The sequence below is a fragment of the Xenopus laevis genome, chromosome 5L (assembly GCF_017654675.1).
Source record: "Xenopus laevis strain J_2021 chromosome 5L, Xenopus_laevis_v10.1, whole genome shotgun sequence".
Lineage (NCBI taxonomy): Eukaryota > Metazoa > Chordata > Amphibia > Anura > Pipidae > Xenopus > Xenopus laevis.
This window is the reverse complement of record NC_054379.1, coordinates 44120645-44142495: the sequence shown is the minus strand read 5'-3', so window position 1 is coordinate 44142495 and position 21851 is coordinate 44120645. Positions and strand designations below refer to the sequence as shown.

The window sequence follows — 21851 nt, the reverse complement described above, 5'->3', positions numbered from 1 at the left end:
AATCCCTGAGTTTCATTACAGGCAGCTGTTATAATTGATACAATCATTTTTAATATCCCACAGATGCTGCTGAGAAACGTATCAACTAATTTAGCAAATTGTAACAGTTCAGACTGCACCTGGATTACTGAGCTGCCAGACCGAAACGCCAGAGACAGTAACACTACATTTTAAAATGTAATTTTGGAAAAACAGTCAAAAATAAGCAATTGAAAATTGTCTTTATTTCTGGTGAACTGAAAAAAGTGTTTGGCGTGTGAACAACCCCTTTAAAATTGCACTACCTAATAACTTCAGGCTGGGGCAGGAAATGTTCCTACATTTTGGACCACTTGAAAAGCAGGCTGTATGGTAGCGATGTGCGGGTCCGATACCCGCAGGTTTTGTAGATGCTGCGCCTGCTTGGCCCGACCCTTTTGTGATGTCATCAGCGGGGCGGGGCGGCGTGGGTCTATAAAAGCAACCCGGAAGTGCGGGCCAAGGGAGAGTGGGCTTGTGTAGGGGAAATCCCGACCCACACATCACTACTGTATGGGTTGGGCAGCTGGAAATGAGGCTGCTGAATCGGAAAATCCGGCATCTCAGACCTGTCGAGGTTGCATATAAGTCAATGGGAGAAGTCCCAATGATTTTTTGGTGTGCTCTGAGTTTTTGGCAATACCCTAAAGTTTTCAGAGTTTTCAGATGAAAAATCCGAAAAAATCGTGAAACTCGGATTAAAAATCCGGAAAAAATAGGATTTTTCACGTTTTTTTCGTATATTTTCCCACAAACAAAATTTTCAGGAAAGTGTATTATTAAAATGTATTAATAAATAAACCCAAAAACCCGTGCGGATTTGGACAGAGTTTATTTTTCAGAAAATATTGAGATAAATTCGGACTTTGATAACTAAAGTTAAAGATGAATCACTGCATCAACCCAACCCACGTGGGTTGGGTTCATTCCAGCATCAGGGATGAATCCCTCCTTGTCTGCTTCTTCATTAGCCTGTGCCCTTTCGCATGTAATACTGGAACAGTCAACTCGGATCTAACAGGCTACAGGTCACTGATGTTTATCAGGGAATCCAACAAGCAAATCTATGGTTTAACAGTTGCATTCATTTGATCATTTATTATCGATTATAATTTATCCAAACTGTACAATAAGAAAATATTTGCCATTCTCCTTGTGTTTAATTCTTAAAAAGCTTAAAGGGATTCTGTCATGGCAAAACATGTTTTTTTCAAAACGCATCAGTTAATAGTGCTGCTCCAGCAGAATTCTGCAGTGAAATCCATTTCTCAAAAGAGCAAACAGATTTTTTTATATTCAATTTTGAAATCTGATATGGGGCTAGACATTTTGTCAATTTCCCAGCTGCCCCTGGTCATGTGACTTTTGCCTGCACTTCAGGAGAGAAATGCTTTCTGGCAGGCTGCTGTTTTTCCTTCTCAATGTAACTGAATGTGTCTCGGTGGGACATGGGTTTTTACTATTGGGTGCTGTTCTTAGATCTACCAGGCAGCTGTTATCTTGTGTTAGGGAGCTGCTATCTGGTTACCTTCCCATTGTTCTTTTGTTTGGCTGCTGGAGGGAAAAAGGGAGGGACAGGGGCGCGCCGCCAATGAGGCGAGCTGAGACGCTCGCCTCAGGCGGCAACGCCGAAGCGGTTTCCAGGGGCGGCAAAAAGCCGCTCCTGCACCTTTAAGAGCCGAATTTCCGGTTTTTAAACCGGAAATTCGGCTTTACTAATACGAGAGAGCGCAATTGCGCTCTCCGCATTAGTGTTCCTGCCTCCCCTCCCGACAAGTAAGTCAGCGAGGGGGGGCGGCATTGCAGGAGCCGCCTCAGGCGGCGCTTAGGTCTGAATCGGCGCTGGGGAGGGGGTGATATCACTCCAACTTGCAGTACAGCAGTAAAGAGTGATTGAAGTTTAGCAGAGCACAAGTCACATGACTTGGGGCAGCTGGGAAATTGACAATATGTCTAGCCCCATGTCAGATTTCAAAATTGAATATAAAAAAATCTGTTTGCTCTTTTGAGAAATGGATTTGAGTGCAGAATTCTGCTGGAGCAGCACTATTAACTGATTTATTTTGAAAAAAATGTTTTTTCCCATGACAGTATCCCTTTAATGTTTTCTTAGAAGACTGGATAGAAATCGGATATAGTTAGTTCTCAAGTGAACATAAATTGCTGTAATCAGTGGGTGCTGTAAATAACTTCACATATGTTTTCTAAAGCACTGTCCAAACTTATATTTAATATTTTTACATTTGGCCATTTTGCTCACTTTATTTTTATTGTAACTGGCTATGGCATCGGTCATCAAGTCATTGTATCCCAGTTGCTGTGCAATGCTAGCACAGAAGGTGGTAGTTCTTGAAAAACACTGTGAAGGACAAGTTGATCATAGTGGGTTAGTGCAACAGTTGATTCAAATTAGCGAATATTATTTCCCTGAAGCATTTATTTGTCATTTAGTTTCAGACACGTGTATGTGTGTAGGAGAATCAGAATTGTACATGTGGCATCAGTTCTGCGAGGAGGATGTATGTGCTGACATCTCATTGTACCGACCCAGGGTACTTTTGAGTGAGCACCACAAAGCTTTCGTATTCTTACTCTTCCTCATTCTTCAATAGACCTGGACTGATGTGTGCACCGAAGCGTGAAAATTACTTTATTTAAAGTTTGGCCTTTTTCTCTACTCCACATGTGCATCCAGTGGAGGAAGAAGATCCCTCTGTGGTGCTTGCTCAAAAGTACCCTGTTTGGTTCAGTTTTCTTGTTATCGGAGCACTGGCCCAGGGTATGAGGTAAGTTATTATAATTGCTGGGTGGTCCCTAACATTTGGTACCTCAGTGATTTAACCTGGAGCCATTGTGTGGACCGAGTGTAGGCATACAGAGTGGATTTTGACGTGGAAACGCTTCAGTTTGCATTTTGGCACAAAATCCATTGCGTACCTCCAGGCTGACACTATGGCTCTAATCGCAGGCGCATCAAAAAACTTTTAGGAGCTTCGGGTCAGATACTCAGCATGAGTTTATCTGCAGGCCAAGAATCGTCTACCAGTGGCACTAACCTTAAGATGTGTTCAATATGGAGGCTTTAGTTCTTACACAGGAAGTCAGAGGCCAAATGCCATTCATGAGATAGAACTGTAGAATACAAACTTTTCTCATATAAAATATGACATTAATTGCAAAACAGTAATTATTTTTAGATGTTGCATGAAGCGATACACACTTTTAGGGGGTTATTTATCAAGCGTTGAATATTAGAGTATTTTAACCAAAAAACTCACCATAAAACCTCAAATAAATAACCCCCTTAATGTGGAAAAAAAATTACCTTATGGCTTTTGAATCTGAGCTGAATGCTGAGGATCAATTGCAGACTCACTGAACAGTTATGTCCCATGTGGTCCCCTTTCAAGTCGCTGACTAGCTCAGAGTTATAGAGCTGAAAAGCAGGAAGTAGTGTTCTGGCTATTATGTTAGACATCCAGTCACTCCAGCATTTATACATTACATTTTTGCCTATCTATATTAGAAACAGTTTTTATTTTGCACAACCTATCTATTTACACAGTTTTTATTTTCACACTGAACTGTTCCTTTAAGGATGGTTTTATATTTTTCTTTCAGATTTCCATAGGTACCTGACAGTATCAACATGTTTAAACTCCCTGTTTAGTGTTTATAAAGTTCAACCAAGCATGTAAAGCAATCAGACTCTTTCAGTTCTTTGCATGTGTATTGAGGGGACTCTGAAAAACCTCTTTGCCTGCAAGAATTGTTTATTTATTTGAACTAAGAAATAGTATGGTAATAAAAAACACAAACATGGTAAAATACCATGTCTGGCCTCAAAGTGCTTATCAATCACTCCTTTCATCTTAGATGGTTTGGAGAACCTGTTGAATCTAGTATTGTACTGTAAAGGTATATTTGATCTCTCCACTATCCATGGACCGCAAGCCTCAAAGACAGTCTGTATATTCATCTGTCTTCCCTGTCACGGATGCCATCCTTGAGGGTCTGTAATCAGCTAGATTCTGGGAAATGACTGAATCAGTATTCATTTTATATAGAACAAGTAGTCTTTGGTATCAAGGGTAATGATAGAGATACAGTTTGTAGGTCCTGCCTCTGAGGATTAGTAATTGGCAGGCATAACATCGAAAGTATAAATAAAAAGGAAAATTTAGATTTATAGCTATACTTTGTGAAACGCAGCAATTTAACAACCCGGAACTTTTCTGAAACTTAACTTTCCTGCAGTGAAGTGCATGCTTTTCTCATTACCTGTAAGTACTTTAACATACTGTTTTATGGGAATATCAAGTGCTGTACAGAGGTATTCAGACTCAAATGATTTTCTTATTTTACTGAAAGTCAAATCTTGTGTGTGTGTGTGTGTGTAGACAACCCTATTATCTAATTTGTACATCAATAAAAGAATTTTAGCGACATTACAAGGAATTCATTATTTCATGTTCCCTAGTAATTATCCATACTTGTCCAATTTAACTGTTTAGTAAACTAACTATTCAACCAGTGCTCTTTTCCCCAAGTTTACCCATTTGAGCATTGAACAGAGCTCACACACACACACACACACACTCTCTCTCCCCCCCCCCTCTGGCTGAATTCTCTGGATGTGCAGGGGGCTGGCTGCACTCAGCACACTGCACTGTAGGAACCAATCAGCAGCTAGGCTGGCCTGATAGGGAACTGAATCTTGCCTTTGCTTTTGTGACTACATGGCTGGGATTGGCTGTCCCCTCCTTCTGTTGTTCTGGCAGGAATCTTAAGGACACACCCATTCCAATAAAGGGGCATTTTTGAAGATAATATTAATTTTTAGCCCAAAGTAAAACCAGCACCATATATTATTCATTATTGCCTACAATATTAGGGGTGGGGGGGGGGGGGTTCACGTATACTATATGTCTTCTTTAAGAAAAACAAATCTTTTCTTAGTAGGAATATCACGATCAACTGCCCTTAGTGGGAAAACTTCAGGATCTTACATGGACTTTTTTTTCTTTATCTCTAAGATATATCGGATTTTCTCTCTCCATGATGGTACAACCTTAATGAACTATGAAGGCTTTACCAAGACTATACCAAGGTCATACATCCTTGCTTGAGTGTATGGTGATGAGTACAGGTATGGGACCTGTTATCCATAATCCTCGGGATCTGGTGTTTTCCGGATAACAGATCATTCTGTAATTTGGAGACTCATACCTTGTCTACTAGAAAACCATGTACATAGTAAATAAACCCAATAGGCTAATTTTACTTCCAATAAGGATTGGTTATATCTTTGTTTGGATCATGTACAATGTACTGTTTTATTATTACAGAGAAAATGGAAATAATTTAAAAAATGTGGATTATTTACATAAAATGGAGTCTATGGGAGAAGGCCTTTCTGTACTTTCTGGATAACGGTTCATATACTAGTAGTAATATAAGTAACTGGTCCTTTGATCTCTTGATAAGGTTTGAAAATTGTGTTAAGTGTGCCTTTATAGGGGTCCTCCACCCACGTGAGATATAATGAAACTATTCCCAGCTTGGGCATTGTATGTGCTTAGTGCTGTTCTTTCGATAAATAAAAGTGTATGATGTTGTCATTCCACTCTGAATAGATGTATGGTTTGGATTAACTATTATATGGTCTCATAGACAACAAAATTGCTTCTGCAGTCTATAAAATATGAAGAGAATATTACCATAGTTTTATTATCTTTGTATTTAAATGTATTTGCCATTAACAGATGGCTACCCCAGAATCTTCACTGATAAGTGAGCTGCATCTCTGGCTGGCTGTACGTGACCTGTAGCTCGTCCATCAGATGAGTATCTGAATTGTGACTGCAGACATCATTCTGTAGTTCATTGCAACTGACTGTTTCCTTAAGCAACCGATTGTTTACCTAGCAATGTGCTATTCTTGCCTGTGCCTGGAAAAGCCCTCTGACCTGCCAGAGTTTTCTCACAGATCCTTAAATCTGACAGCTGGATGCAGGAGTAACAGTGTTATTGCTATGGGCATTGCATCTCAAAGTCAACCACTTTCTCCTGGGATAATATCTCTCTAACAAGCTTCTTTTAAACAGAGTAAGGGTAGCTTATGTATTGGCTAGAACACGTCTATGGGCATTTAGATAGACAAGACAGCTACTACACTAGAACCCCCATTTTTATGTTTTTCAGGGGACCAGAAAAAAAACTGGTGTAAAATCAGGGAAAGGTATTGTGCATAATATATAGGTGGGACCACTAAACAACAATGTAAAATGAGGGAAATGTAAAATCAAGGGATGTAAAATGGGGGTTCTATTGTATATTGATTTCTACACCGTAGGTTTTACTTACAGATGATACTACATAGCTCAGATGGTAAATAATGTCAAAACATTCATTTAAAAAAAAAAAATAAGACGTAATAATGGTCAGCTTAAATGACATGTACAGTAAAGCCTGCATTTTCCTACCAGGTATATGAATTGGACATATCTTCCCCACCCAAGCCACATCATTTGTACTGCCTATATCCTTCCATTTGCCAGCGCCATCACATTTTCCTAAAACAAATAGCAGCTTTCACCCGGCAGCCATTTTCCCTCTGAGACATCATCAATAACATTGACATCTGCAAACAGAACATGTATGCTGTAAAGTTCATGCAATGCAGAATGCAGGTTTACACAAGCAAAACATACTTTGATAAAAAGTTCTGCTAGGGTTGAGCACTGTAATGGTTAAGCTGAGCTCAGGAGAGGTGGTTAGGAGAAAAAAAATATTATCAGACAGCTAGAGTTTCTATAGGAACCAGCAGTGCTATCTCTTCATTGGCTGTTAGACTGGAGGTGTGTTTAGTAATCTGAGCTGAGAAGAACTGAGCATGCTCATTAGCCAACAGCCAAAGCAAATTCCCTAAACTTTTGTGTGGGTTCTTCATTCGAATGCCTCGCCTTCCTGCCATTTGTTTCCCCTGACCCTTGGCTTCTAAAACCTGCTGAACACACATGCTTGTGAAGTTATATAATACATTATACAACTTGATGATTACTTACCTGTGCAACACATGCACGCTTTGTTTGAGCTTTAGAAATATAATGTGCACAAAACAGGTTTCCTTAGTTGTATCCAGTATGACCCTACTGAACAGGCTGTATTTATTGCTCAGTGCTTTTATGGGTTTGTTTGTTAGAAACAACTTTTATTGATTCAATTTATTAGAGTTTTTGATGTTAGATGTCTGTATTTTGAATTATTTTGTTTATTTTTACTAAGAGCAGTGCAGAAAATCTTTATCACTATTTGGCATTATATTTTCTGTCTCTTCACAGGTCGTTTGTATGCCATGCAAACAGGCATGAAGATCGATAGCAAATCTCCAGAGTGTCGCAAATTCCTCTCTAAACTTATGGATCAGTTAGAAACTGTAAGTAAAATCTAAAGCAATTCCTTTTAAAAATGGGTGAACTAAATGTCTTCCACAGCCTGTAACTTGAGACAGACATTCTTCTTTATAACATTGCAAATAATAATACTATGAGTTTGTGCCATAATGGCTTTATGTCTACCAGATCTTGCCAGACTCATTTAATTACCTTTTATGAGAAGCGAGCAGGAACATTGACTCTGGGATGGCAGTGGATGTAATCTATTTAAACTTTGTTAAAGCTTTTGATTCAGTACCACACACAAGGTTACTAGTTAAAATAAGAATTATTGACCTTTAACATAATATTAGTAATTTGATAGAGGGCTGAAGGATAGATTACAAAAGTGGTGGTAAATGGAACATTTTCAAATTGGACCAGTGTTGTCAGTGGAGTACCGCAGGGCTCTGTACTAGGTCCTTTGCTTTTCAACTTTTTTATTTATAATCTGGAGGTGGGAATTGAAAGTACTGTTTCTATTTTTACTGGTGATATTAAATTGTGCAGAACTATACAGTAGGTTCCTTGCAGGATGCTGCCATTTTGCAGAGTGATTTGACTAATTTGGAGACTGGAAAAAGAGGTTCAATGTTGATAAATGCCAGGTTATGCACATGGTAGAAATAATATAAACTCAAGTTGGGGTGTTTTCTTAATTGAGAAGGATCTGGGGAATTTTGTAGATAACAAGTTGACTAATTCCAGGCAGTGTCATTCTGTGACTACTAAAGCAAATAAAATACTATCTTGTATAAAAGTGCATTAACTCTAGCAACTGAAACTTAATTTTTCCTCTTTATATGTCCAGCATTGGCCTCATCTTGGGATAGTTTTAAATTTGTGGCCAGTTCAGTTCAAATTTCATTTGCAAATGCAGTAAAGCTAAAAGTGAACAATTAAACAAAAGACCATCCTGTACAGTAAATACAGTAAATACAGAATACAGGTAAGGGCTATTTTATCTGAAAACCCTTTATCCATAATTTTTGGACTTCATATAATCCTAGTGACGCAAACCTTTTTTTCACTGAAATAATAACAGTAATAACAGTATCTTGTAATTGATGGTAACTAAGCTAGCCAAAATGCATGTTGGTGGTAAAACAATCCAATTGTTTATTATTTACCGTTATAAAGCTTCATAGCAGCCTTAAAGGAGGTTGTTTACCTTTGAAAAACTTTTTTCAGTTCAGTTGTTTTCAGATTGTTCCAGAGAAATAAATTACTTTCCATTTTTTTCTTTTTTTTTACCGTTTAAAGTTTAATGTCCCTGTCTCTGGAAGCTCAGTAATTCGGGTGCAGCCTCAAACTGTTACAATTTGCTGCATTCGTTGTTACATTTCTCAGCAATATCTGCTGTAATATTAGCAACTATTGTATCAATTCTATCAGCTGCCTTTAAAGGGGAACTCCGGCTTCCAAACCAAAATTTGATAAAGAGGCCCACATAACAACAGAAACCCCTAATATGCCCATCACTGTTAACTTTTCTATGCTGCAATCCAGCTGTTTAACAGTTCTTCTCTTTCCGATTCGTTTGAAATCCTGGCAGGGAAGTATTGATGTGACAAATTGTAACAACTTCTCCACAGCTTACAGATAGCATGCAGGAACTACATGACCCATAATGCATTGCACTATGATGTTCCATTCCTTATTGAAATCACATGTGCAGGGAATTGTGGGGTTTGGATGTGCTGGCTGTTGATGCAAAGTAACAGTCAGCCAGCTCAGCAAAGTAGTCCGAGAGATCAGCAGGAGAGCAGGGGGCTAGGCTTAGGGAATTGTCAGAAACCATTAAAATCATGAAAAGTCTGCATATTATTTAAATTATGTATATTTTTATAATTGCTTGAAATTATTTTTACTTTTCAAAAAGCTTAAGTTATATAGTTAGTTACATAGTTACATAGTTAAATGCGGTTGAAAAAAGACGAAGTCCATCAAGTTCAACCCCTCCAAATGAAAACCCAGCATCCATACACACACCCCTCCCTACTTTTAATTAAATTCTATATACCTATACTAACTATAGAGCTTAGTATCACAATAGCCTTTGATATTATGTCTAAAAAACATCAAAGATAGAAGGCGCACACTCCCTAATGAAAAATCAAAAAATACAAAAAGTAAATACATGCAAGGTGCTAATCCTAAAGGAGGCTACCCATCTGTAGTTTCCAATAAATCATGCATGAAACCAAAAAATAAGGAAAGCACACTCTGTAAATAAATGAAAACGAATTTATTCCATGCTAGTTACCCCACATGGCAACAGCATGTCGCCCTACGCGTTTCGACCTGCAAAGGTCTTCATCAGGGGCACAAAAAATCCTGCCTTTTTTTTTGATTTTTTGTGCCCCTGATGAAGACCTTTGCAGGTCGAAACGCGTAGGGCGACATGCTGTTGCCATGTGGGGTAACTAGCATGGAATAAATTTGTTTTCATTTGATATTATGTCTGTCCAAAAAATCATCCAAGCCATTCTTAAAGGCATTAACTGAATCAGTCATCACAACATCACCTGCAGTGCATTCCACAACCTCACTGTCCTGACTGTGAAGAACCCCCCTACGTTGCTTCAAATGAAAGTTCTTTTCTTCTAGTCTAAAGGGGTGGCCTCTGGTACGGTGATCCACTTTATGGGCAAAAAGGTCCCCTGCTATTTTGTCTATAATGTCCTCCAATGTACTTGTAAAGTGTAATCATGTCCCCTCGCAATCGCCTTTTTTCCAGAGAAACCAACCGAAACCTTGTCAGTCTACCCTGATAATTTCAGTCTTCCACCCCTCATAATTATGTTTTCATCCCTTGAGTTAATGCCCTTTTTTATGCAAGACAGAACTTTATTTGCTTTAGTAGCAACAGAATGATGCTGCCTAAAATTAGACAGCTTATTATCTACAAAAACCCTTAGATCCTTCTCATTTAAGGAAACTCCCAGCACACTGCCATTTAGTGTATAACTTGCATTTATATTATTGTTGCCAAAGTGCATAACTTTGTATTTATCAAAATTGAACCTTCTTTTCCAGTTTGCTGCCCAGTTTCCCATCTTAGACAGATCACTCTGCAAAGTGGAAGCATCCTGCATGGAACCTATAGTTCTGCACAATTTAGTATCATCTGCAAAAATAGAAACAGTTCTTTCAATGCCCACCTCCATTTCATTAAAAACAAGTTGAAAAGCAAGGGACCTAGTACAGAGCCCTGCGGTACTCCACTAACAACACTGATCCAATTAGAAAATGTTCCATTTCCCACTACTCTTTGTAGTCTATCTTTTAGCCAGTTCTCTATCCAGGTACAAATACTATGTTCCATGCCAACATTCCTTAATTTAACCAGTAACCTTTTGTGTGGCACTGTATCAAATGCCTTAGCAAAGTCTAAGTAAATCACATCCAACGCCATCCCAGAATCGAGGTCCCTACTTACCTTCTGATAAAAAGAAATTAAGTTAGTCTGGCAAGATCTATTACGCAAAAAACCATGCTGGCACACACTCATAGTATTGTTATTTGCTATGAAGTCCAGTATCTTATCCTTTATTAACCCTTCGAAAAGCTTTCCTACTACTGACGTCAGACTAACTGGCCTATAGTTTTGAGGCTGAGAACGGGATCCTTTTTTAAATAGAGGCACCACATTAGCAATTCGCCAGTCTCTAGGCACTATTCCAGATCTCAATGAATCCTGAAAAATTAAGTAAAGAGGTTTGGCAATCACAGAGTTAAGCTCGCTAAATACCTTGGGATGAATACCATCTGGCCCCAGACCTTTGTTAATCTTAACATGTTCTAGTCTCTTTTGAATTTCCTCATGTGTGAACCATGCATCATTAGTTGTATTACTACAATTGGGACTATTAAGAAGGAAACCGTCATTAACTGGTTCCTCATTTGTGTAGACAGATGAAAAATATGAGTTCAGAATCTGCGCTTTAATTTTTTTTTCATCAACCAGCTGACCCCCCCCCGTGTTACACCTTCTGTGTAAAGGTCCCACCCCTTCCTGCTTCATTTTTTTTACTATGAACATGTTTAAAAAATAATTTTGGATTTTTTTTTTTTACTGCTTGCTGCAATATCCTTTTCCATTTCAATTTTAGCTTGCCTTATAGCTTCTTTGCATGATTTATTGGCCTCCTTGTCTCTTATAAATGATTTGGCTGTCCCAGCCAACTTGAAAGCCTTAAAAGCACGTCTTTTCTTACCCACCTCAACACCAACGCTTCTATTGAACCAAAAAGGTTTTGCTTTGCAACGACGTTCCGTGCTTACAAGTGGAATATACTGACAAGTATATTTATTAAGCAGCATTTTAAAGACTTCCCATTTTTGTTCTGTGTTTAACCCTGTTAAACCACTTAATATGTTGCATAGATGCCCTTATACTGTCAAAGTTTGCACATCTGAAATTTAGGGGCAAATTTACTTAAGGTCGAATATCGAGGGTTAATTATCCCTCGATATTTGACTGTCGAAGTTAAATCCTTCGACTTCGAGTATCGAAGTCGAAGGATTTAGCAATATTCGTTCGATTCGAAGGATTTTAATCCATCGATTGAACGATTTTTGTTCGACCAAAAAAAGATTGCTAAGCCTATGTGGACCTTCCCCATAGGCTAACATTGACTTTGGTAGCTTTTAGGTGGCGAACTAGGGGGACGAAGTTTTTCCTTAAAGAGACAGTACTTCGACTACTGGTCAAATGGTCGAATAGTTGAACGATTTTTAGTTCGAATGGTTCGATTCGAAGTCATGGTCGAAATTCGAAATTCAAAGTTTTTTTCCCTCTATTCCTTCACTCGAGCTAAGTAAATGGGCCCCCTAGTGTTATGTTTTTCCCCTTTAATGAAACTCAGGGATTCGGCTTAACAAGGACAAAGATAAGAAATGTATCAACTAAATGAATCAATTCCGAACAGTTTAGAGTGTCTGCGAACACCCCCTCCAGAGCTGCTTTAGATGGTGAAAAATTTTATTTTCGATATCAGAAAAACGGTCACACATAGAAAATAGAAAGTAATTGGAAAAAGGGTTTATTTCTGGTGAACTACCTGAAAACAACTTTGGAAGGTGAACACACCCTTTAAGGTGAAAGACCCCTTCTCTAGGTTCCAAGGATGCTACATAATATATTACATGCCTATATATCAAATCAAATAACTTCCCCTTTGGTTCACCTAAAAAAAAAGAGTTCCTTTTTACTTGTGATGTTTGTTGCCAATGCCTTATCTATTCCCTTTAGTTCAGATGTTTCTTTAATACAAAACAGGGAATCGATTTCAGCTGCCTTCTATTTTGCCACTGTAATTAATATCCTCACTTCACAAGGGTATGATTACGAAAATGGCTTTGATCCTTTAATTTAATAACTTTGCGTTCTGCTTGTTTAATTTTTGGTGAAAAGCTTTGTTCAACAGGCTGTCGAAAAGCCCTCCCATACTTGCAGTGACAAGCTTTCCAATCAGCGCTGTGTTTGTGTACTGTACATTGTGTTAACAGTATTTATTAATATTGCCATTTGTTTGCTTTTATTCTGAATTTGTGTGTTTGCATGAAACAGTGTATGTTATAAACTGTTAGAATTTAATACGGTTAAAACTAGTTGAACTAAAGCTAAAATGTATATTTAAAATAGAAACATTTTAATGTTATATCTTTAAAATGCTGTTGCTGCGATCCATTTTCCGGAAACCCGTTAGTCATCCAGAAAGCTCTAAATAAAGGAAAGGCCATCTACCATTGACTCCATTTTATCCACATACTCCAGATTATATATATATTTTTATAGATAGGTTTGGGACCTGTTATCCAGAATGCTTGGGACCTGGGGTATTCCGGATAAGCGGTCTTTCTGCAATTTGGATTTTTTTTTCACCTTGAGTCTACTAAAAAATCATTTTAACATTAGTTAAGCCCAATAGGACTTTAGCATCCAATAAGGATTAATCATATATTTAGTTTGCATCGAGTACACACTACTGTTTTAGTATTACAGAGAAAAGGGAAATCATTAAAAAAAAAAAAATGTAAATAATTTGGTTAAAATGGAGTCTATGGAATTCTGTAATTTGGAGCTCTCAGGTTAATGGGTTTCCGGATAACTGATATTATACCTGTATATAGACCTTATTGCATTCATTTAAAAATTTTTTTAACCACTTGTACCTGTTGATAAATACTGATAATGTAGTGAGGAACTACTAAAATTAAACATTTTAAATTGTAAAATAATTTTTAGATTACTTTTCTGTGCAAATTTCCTTTTGTATTAAAGGGGTTGTTCGCCTTTGAGTTAACTTCAGTTAACTTTTAGTATGATGCGGAGAGTGATATTCTGAGACAATTTTGTTTTTACTTTTTATTATTTGTGGGGGTTTTTTTTTTTCTTCAGCTTCTTAATTCAGTGGCTCTCCAGTTTGCAATTTCAGTGATCTGGTTGCTATGGTCCAAATTACCCTAGCAGCCTTGCACTAATTTCAATAAGAGACTCGAATATGAATAGGAGAGGCCTGAATAGAAAGATGAGTAATAAAAAGTAGCAATGACAATGCATTTGTAGCCTTACAGTGCATTTGTTTTTGGCCCCCCATTTGACAGCTGGAAAGAGTCAGAAGAAGGGAAATAATTAAAAAACTATAAAAAATAAAAAATGAAGGCCAGTTTAAAAGTTGCTTAGAATACGCCATTCTATAACCTACTAAAAGTTAACTTAAAGGTGAACCAGCCCTTCAAGTGTCTTACACAACATGCCAGCGGATCTCTTTTTAATACTTTAAGATTTTTATTCTTTTCTCAGTACTAGGTCAGTGTCCTTTCTGAGGTGAGGTCCCGGTATACAGATCCACCCCAGTGAATGTTAGTAAGTAAATCTCTTTAGACAGGGTGGAGGTTATCAGTTGATAAAAGTGAGTGGCTGAGCCAGAAAAAGCTTTTAGCAGTAGACGATTTCAGAAAATTATCTGCACTCAAAGAACCTTGGAAATACTTCTTATTTTATATAGATTTATAGAGCACCTCAGAATTTTTTTTAACATTTAACAATTTTTTAAATATAAAAGAAAAAGAAAGAAAAAAATAAAAATTTTGGTATGGTTTCCAAAATTTTGACTGCAACTGCTATTTCATTAGTCTGCAGAATTACTTTTACTGAAATTATAGATTCAAACAAAAACAAAACAAAACTGAATGTGGTATTTCTGTATGTTATATGTAGAATCAACTGCTGTAAGAGTAAGAAGTATCTTTAAGCCTCATTAGATTTTCAGTGGCACGTAAGGAAGGGTGACTTCACTATTTGAGAAACACTGTTCTAATATAAAGGCTATTGTGTGATAAGCCTACATGTGTTGCGATACATATATACATATATATGTGATATGACCATGATCCTTTTCCTGATCCTCCATTCACTACTAATACGATACAATTTGATGTGCACCACTGGATTCTACTGGTCTGAGTGCGGGATTTATATATATATATATATATATATATATATATATATGTATATATATATATATATATATATATATATATATATATATATATATATATATACATATACACAAACAAAGTAATTTAAATGCTCAAAAATAATGGTGTATTACTTGATGTTTCAGTCTCACACAGAGACCTTCATCTGGGGTGAAAAACAAACAGAGCACTCCCTCCTGTCAGGGCTCCGCTAGGAGTTGCGGACCAAGGAGGTAGCGGCAGGTACCAAACACAGTTCACGGTATCCAAATTGTTAAGATGTATCGAAGTCAATCCAGGCAGAGGTCAGTTCAGGCAGCAAAGTTAATATAACAGGCTGAGGTCAAGAAGTAGACACCCAGGAACACAATAAGTTGAACCTATAATCGGGCAAGGTCTGCAAGGCTCTGGCGACTTTTATAAGCTGATTTTTGGGACAAACGAGCGTGATGACCTCATTCATCGCGCTGGCGTCATGACGTTGTGCACGTTTTAAAGCATTGGTGTCAGAACGTGCCACGTGAGTCATCTGGGTGCGGCCATCTTGGTGTCGGCACCAAAGCAGGAGACACGCCGGCGGGCGTTCCTTATGACTCTCTACACATCTATTTAAACCCTGTAGCATACCTCCCAACATTTGGAAAATAGAATGAGGGACAAAGGTTTGCTGCGCATAACGCAACAAAAGTTTTTGACCATGCCCTTTTTATGGCTACACCCTTTAATTTCACATCCATTTTACATTTGGCAGGTTATGGAAAGTTTGAACACATTTCTGGGGGTTTTAGGGTCAGGTTTTATGTGTTATCACAATTTTGCTAATGAAGGTGATTTGCCCTTTAAGCTGTGCTTCTCATTTCTGCTTAAATTGTTACAATTGTATCTTTGCATATCTTAAATTGTTACAACTGTATCTAAGTGCAGCTGTCATGTATTCTGGGCTCTCTGCCAAAAAGCTCAGCGCAGGAGATCAAAGAAAAAGTCAGGGGCATTTCAGTAACAATCCGGGACTGTGTGTTGAGCTGTCAAAATTGTGACTGTCTCGCGTAAAAACGGTACAGTTAGGAGGTATGCTCTAGTGGAGTTTTGCCACCAAAACATGTTGCTTAGCAACCAAAGACTTACTCCCATATGTAAACAATACACCTACATATTAAGTGTCTGTAGCATCTGAAATCACCTGAAAGAGTGATGATGTTAAATCATTCCTTTAACACGTTTCTGTCTTTCACAATACATACAGTATGTGCCACTTCCATAGCAACCTTTAGCACAAATGGGAATTTTAACATGTGGAAAACTTTAATTTAGTTGGAAAAAAACATAAAGATTTAATGAATATGCTTGCTTTTTGGATGCCTTTCCAAGTTCAAGTGTGTGTGTTGATCTATGCTATACCTATTTATGTTCATACAGTAAGTAAAATACTCATTTGCCTTATTTTATCAGCCCAGAACATCTGCAACTTGTTTAACCATTATCTTTGCCTCCATAGCAAAATACAAACCATCTTGACTACCACAAAAGGGTTTTAGCACCGGTTTGTTGGATTACATAACACACTATAAGATTTTCGTTACCCATTATTTATGTTAGACATCATTCTTCTCCCTGTCTTTTTTTTTTATTTTATGCCAGAAACGAAAGTCCGTTATTTCACAAATACAGATATTTTGGTATTACTTTGTATGTTCTCCCCATGCTTTTGTGTGTTTCCTCCAGCTACCCTGGTTTCCTCTCTCACATAATGGGGGCCTAGTGCCTCATAAGGCAGGGCATTAAAGGAATTTAAGGCATTAAATTCAAGTTGATGTGCACCCAAACGGTAGCTGTTACTTTTCTTAAAATTTTTCAGACGAATTTTAAAATATATGAAAATGCTGGAAATCTGGAATTATCTCTTATAACCTTGAATAATCTCCATTGTGCCAATCAATATACAGGTATGAGACCTGCTATCCAGAATGCTTGGAACCTAAGGGTTTTCTGGAATAGGGACCTTTCCATAACTTGGATCTTCCTACCGTAAGTCTAAAAAAATAAAATAAATATGAAATAGTTAATAAGTATGAATAGATATATATTAGGGATGCACCGAATCCAGGATTCGGTTCTGCCAGGATTAGGCCTTTTTCAGCATGATTCGGATTTGGCCAAATCCTTCTGTCTGGCTGTACCGAATCCAAATCCTAATTTGCATATGCAAATTAGGGGCAGGAGGGAAATCACGTGGCTTTTTGTCACAAAACAAAAAAATCCTAAATTGCATATTCGGATTTGGTCCAAATCCAAAATAGTGGATTAGGTGCATCCCTAATATATAGCGAATAAAGTACCCCCTCTTGTAAAACATAAGGATATTATAAATTTTCCAAGGAGTTTCATGACCATATAAAAACACGGGGCCGATGGTCATGGAACTCCAAGGTAACTTCTAATATCCTCATATTTTGCAACAGGGGTACTTTATTTACTATAATACGCAAGTTGCAGTGAGTCATGTGACAGAAATGACATCAGAACTCACAGTTTAGAACTGGTGACGTCAGAACTCACTGTTTAAAAGGATATAATTTACAAGATTATTATGGCTTTTGTGTATTATACATATATTTTATTGGATGGATTTGCTTTAGACTCTCTCTAAAATAATCTTGTAGATTCCCTGCAGTCTTTGTGGCTATGGCACCCATCAAAGCTTTCCTACGAAACCTCTTAAAAATCTCTACATTTTTTATAATAGTCCGGATATAAGTAGTTTTTTATCCAGAATGCTTGGGTTTTCTAGCTACTGGGGTTTTCTGTTGCCTTGAGGCTGCTTAAACATTTAAAGATGAAAAAGAATGTTGACATTTGTATGTATTTTTGCTACCTTAGGTATCATCACGTACCAGGTAGTAAATAATGAATAGAGAGAAAAAGCTAATTTATAGAAAATTATCAATTGCGTGTTTAAATATGTCTCTGAAAATTTTTATATTTAGGAGCTTTCTAGATATAAGATTTCTGGATAATAGATCCCATACCTGGATTGGTTTTGCTTAATTTGTAGCCCATCTTAAAATAAGGAAACCCACCTTCAGTTCCCTTCCATTGCTAACATGAACTTTATTATTTAGGTTCATGCTCTTTCTCGATGTTGAATTGGGTTGCTGTTCTGAATAGATTTAATACAGAGGGCCTCTCACATTAATAATTGACATCCTTACAGAGTGGTTTTGCCGAATACTCACTCACAGTAAGCTGCTTGTAAAGCTTCAATCTCCGTACATTCACAAGCAATACTGACTCACAGATGTTTATAATGCATATTTTACTTGGCTGTACTACTGCCTAATGCTTGTCTGCGGGCCTTCCTTTCCTTTGGGGAACTGTATACATTTGTTAAAATAAGAGAAGTGTATATAGAATATCATCCTCTGCATACCTGTTTAGCAAAGAAACCTGCATAATTTCCTTTACCAAAGACTGCTGCCTGCCCTATATTTGGACAAAGAAGCTATCTTTAATGAGGCATGAATTTTAATTTAATTTATTTGTATATTATAATAGAATTAAATTTCGAAATTATTATAATTATTAAAACTCCTATCTGGTTTCCAACTGACTCTGTTGCCCAGATAATAAACATCAGGATCTAACAGTGGTTTGACTGAGTCCAAAATGGCTACTAGACAGCAAGCATAAATGTTGGTGCAGGGCACACTGGTAACTCACGTATTGATCAGACCAAAGTTTGTGGATAAAAAATGAATACTTTATTAACATAATCATCTCTCGCTTGATGCGTTTCGCGTCACTGGGACACTTAATCATAGGCTTCAACTAGCTACTAGACAGCAAGCCCTATGGGTTGTCTTAAAGGTGGCATTTTTAAAGAAGAACTGGTGGGTGCCAAAATGTTAGTCATCTACTGATTATAATGGCATATCCGATACCCCGGCCCAGTGCTCCTGTTTGCTAAAAACTGCATTAACCTGGGGTAATTATGTAGAAGCTCCTCATTGCCGTTCTTCAGCTTCTTCCTTCTCTTCATTTCAGACAGGGCAGATACAGTAGAGTGAAAGCCAAACTTAGACTAACTTTAGTTCTCCATTAACAGCGAGGATTTCTCATTTTTTGTCATTTAAAGGGGACCCGTCACCAAAAGAAAATCCTTTTTTATCACATTAGTCAAGCAAAATAAAATTTAATTACACTATATAAATAATATGAATCTTGCTTCCTTCAGTCTGGGAATTAATAATTATAACAAGCAGGCAGGAGCCATTTTGTGGAAACTGTTATTAAGGCAATCCTTGCATCATCTCAAAATCTTGTTTGTGCACCACAATGGGGAACCCAATGTTAATCCCCATGCACTGGTTACACAATTAAACGGTGAAGAGAATGGGGGAAGGTGTGTAGAGCAGTGACATCTAGGAAGTGCTGAATGGAAAGTGAAAGTAATTGCTTGCCCCGCATAGAGGAGGCATAGAGGAGGGGCAGACAGTATTTGGTTGACAGCTGAGATATTAAAATGAGCTTACAACAGCTATGAATGCTTTAATTTGAAAAGGACTTTTATTATACACCTTTTTGTGTCTGGGTGACAGGTCCACTTTAAAGGGCAGCTGTTGGGTAAAAATGTTATCCCCAACCAAAGGTGCGGGCTAATAGAGCCCTCATTCCAGTTGCGGTTAATAGTAGTTTAAAAAAAAAAAAAAAAGAGCCCCCCGCATGCGCACAACATGCATGTGACATCACGCACATGTGCATAATGGCCAATTTGGGGCAGCTTTTCATTATGCGTATGCGAGTAACTGGACATAGCTGCTTGCACTGGGAGCTCCCTCCTGGTTCAGGTAGCCTAGCGCTGGCGGGGGGCATTTTTTTAAAAAAAAAACTACTGTTATCCCCAACCGAAATTAGCCTGCACCTTAAATTGGGGGATTTCATTTTAACTTTGGTTTGGAGATAGCATTTTTACACAACAGGTGTCCTTTAAGCTTCATCTTACTGTGTGAGCAGGGTATTAAAACGGTATAACCCCCCCATCTCCACGTTGTATGTATGAAACCCCTAAGCATTTGGCCAAGTGACGTATGGATATTGCTAAAAATGTAGCACTTCATGTATTCGAGTGATGTGTGGCTGGACTGTGCATAGTGACGTTTTCAATTCTAACATTTAGCGGCAGATTTATCAAAATGTGAGTTTAGAGCTTAATAAATAAAAACTCACCCATGTTTTATTCATTCCTATGAACTTTTTAGAACTGTAATTAGCAGTGGGTGACAGTTAGAAATTGCCATTTGATAAATACGGTTCTAGAAATCCCTTAGGAATGAATAGAACGTGGGTGAACTCACATTTTGATAAATCTGCCCCTTTATCTCCCTATACACACAGCAAGAAAGTGCTCAAAAGACAGAATGTGTGAAATTGCCCAGTGACAAGTGCTTCAAAAAAAAAAAGTATCCATAACCTGACCATTATCCATCATTGAGGGGGTGAGGCACTACCTTACTGATTTTAATGGGAGGGGTCAGAGAGAGAAAAATGACACAGAATTACTGGCATTGGGCCGGCCTCCAGCTCAAAGCCAAGTCAGCAGATCTACCCAAGCCATGAAGATATGCTGGTCTCTGGTGCTCCTATGCATTATACCAAAATATGAGATTAGAAAAATGGACCCACTTTCTATACATTCCCAGCGCCAGATTTGCTGAGTGGTCTGCGCGGTCTGCATGGTCCTAGCGCCCGCCTGCACTACCTCAAGCAAGAGCGCTGGCTTGCAAGCGCCGGAGCACTGGGCAGCAGCACGTCCCCAGTGCTCCCCGTTCTAGGCCCAGGCCTATGTGGCCTTGCCACAAATCCGGGCCTGTTCATTCCTATGGGATTTTTAGGAGTATATATATATCAGTGGGTGAAAAAGTTCACAAGTCTGACCCTAGGGGGCAGATTTATCATAGGTCGAGTTGTGTTTTCCTGAAAAATGTGAGTTTTTTTGAGAGTAGTTTCAGTAAAAACTTGAATGTTTCAGAATTTATTATGGACTGAAGCTGCAAATAGCTTGAATCCAAAAATACTCCAGCTAAAACCTGTCTATGTCATGTCAAAGTCAATGGCACAGATCCCTTAGACCGTTTGAAGATGTATTTAGCCTTCATGATTTTTGGGTTTTTATCTGTGATTGCACTAGAAAACTCTATAAATTTGAGCTATTTGCGTTTTCTTTGCTGATAACTTGAACAATTTAAACTTTACCCCAGATTGCACTGATTTGTATTTTTAAATTATGTTTTTTATTTATAAATAAGCAAACATTCGAGTTGTGATTTTATTTGAGGCATAAAAAAACCCACAAACTCGTCCTTTGATAAATAACCCCCTTTAGAGATGACTTTAATGTGCTGGTAATTAACTTCATCTTACAAGTAACTTTTATTTAGACTGAGGAATCTTGCTGCAGTGCGATATAGTATGGCTCAATTGTTACATTTTTCCTTTTGTTACTCTACCCTGAGGGTCTTTATCTCTTTCTCATTGTTCACGTTTCGAAATAAAATCTATACATTAAGTAAAATAGTCTCACTATTAATTTTCAGTAATTATTCCGCAACAAAGAGGAAATACATTACATTTTAGTGCTGTAATGGCCACCAATAAAAAGAGAATTGCTTTCATTATTCTCCTCCAAGGTATAGTACATCTTGTGGCATAATTGTTTAGAAACATAGACTAAGCATTGACTTTGAACCACTTTAATTTTATCATTTGTTTCCTTTTGAACTGTTTGCTTTTAGAGGAACAAGATATTTGGGTGTAGTTAAAACCATGCGTTTGGAAAACTCAAAACTTCGAAGAAATCATCCATTAATAAATTTAGACTAATAAATACTGTTTTTAAATTATACTTTGAGCTTT

At 37.7% G+C, this 21851-nt stretch overlaps 1 protein-coding gene across 1 annotated transcript in view; it reads left to right on the top strand.

The window, feature by feature from the left end:
* Window positions 1-21851, top strand: part of vta1.L (vesicle (multivesicular body) trafficking 1 L homeolog) — a 117155-nt gene that overhangs the window by 20886 nt on the left and 74418 nt on the right. Inside the window, 1 exon segment of the mRNA NM_001094264.1 lies at window positions 7362-7456. Within this exon segment, the coding sequence (NP_001087733.1) occupies window positions 7362-7456 (95 nt within the window).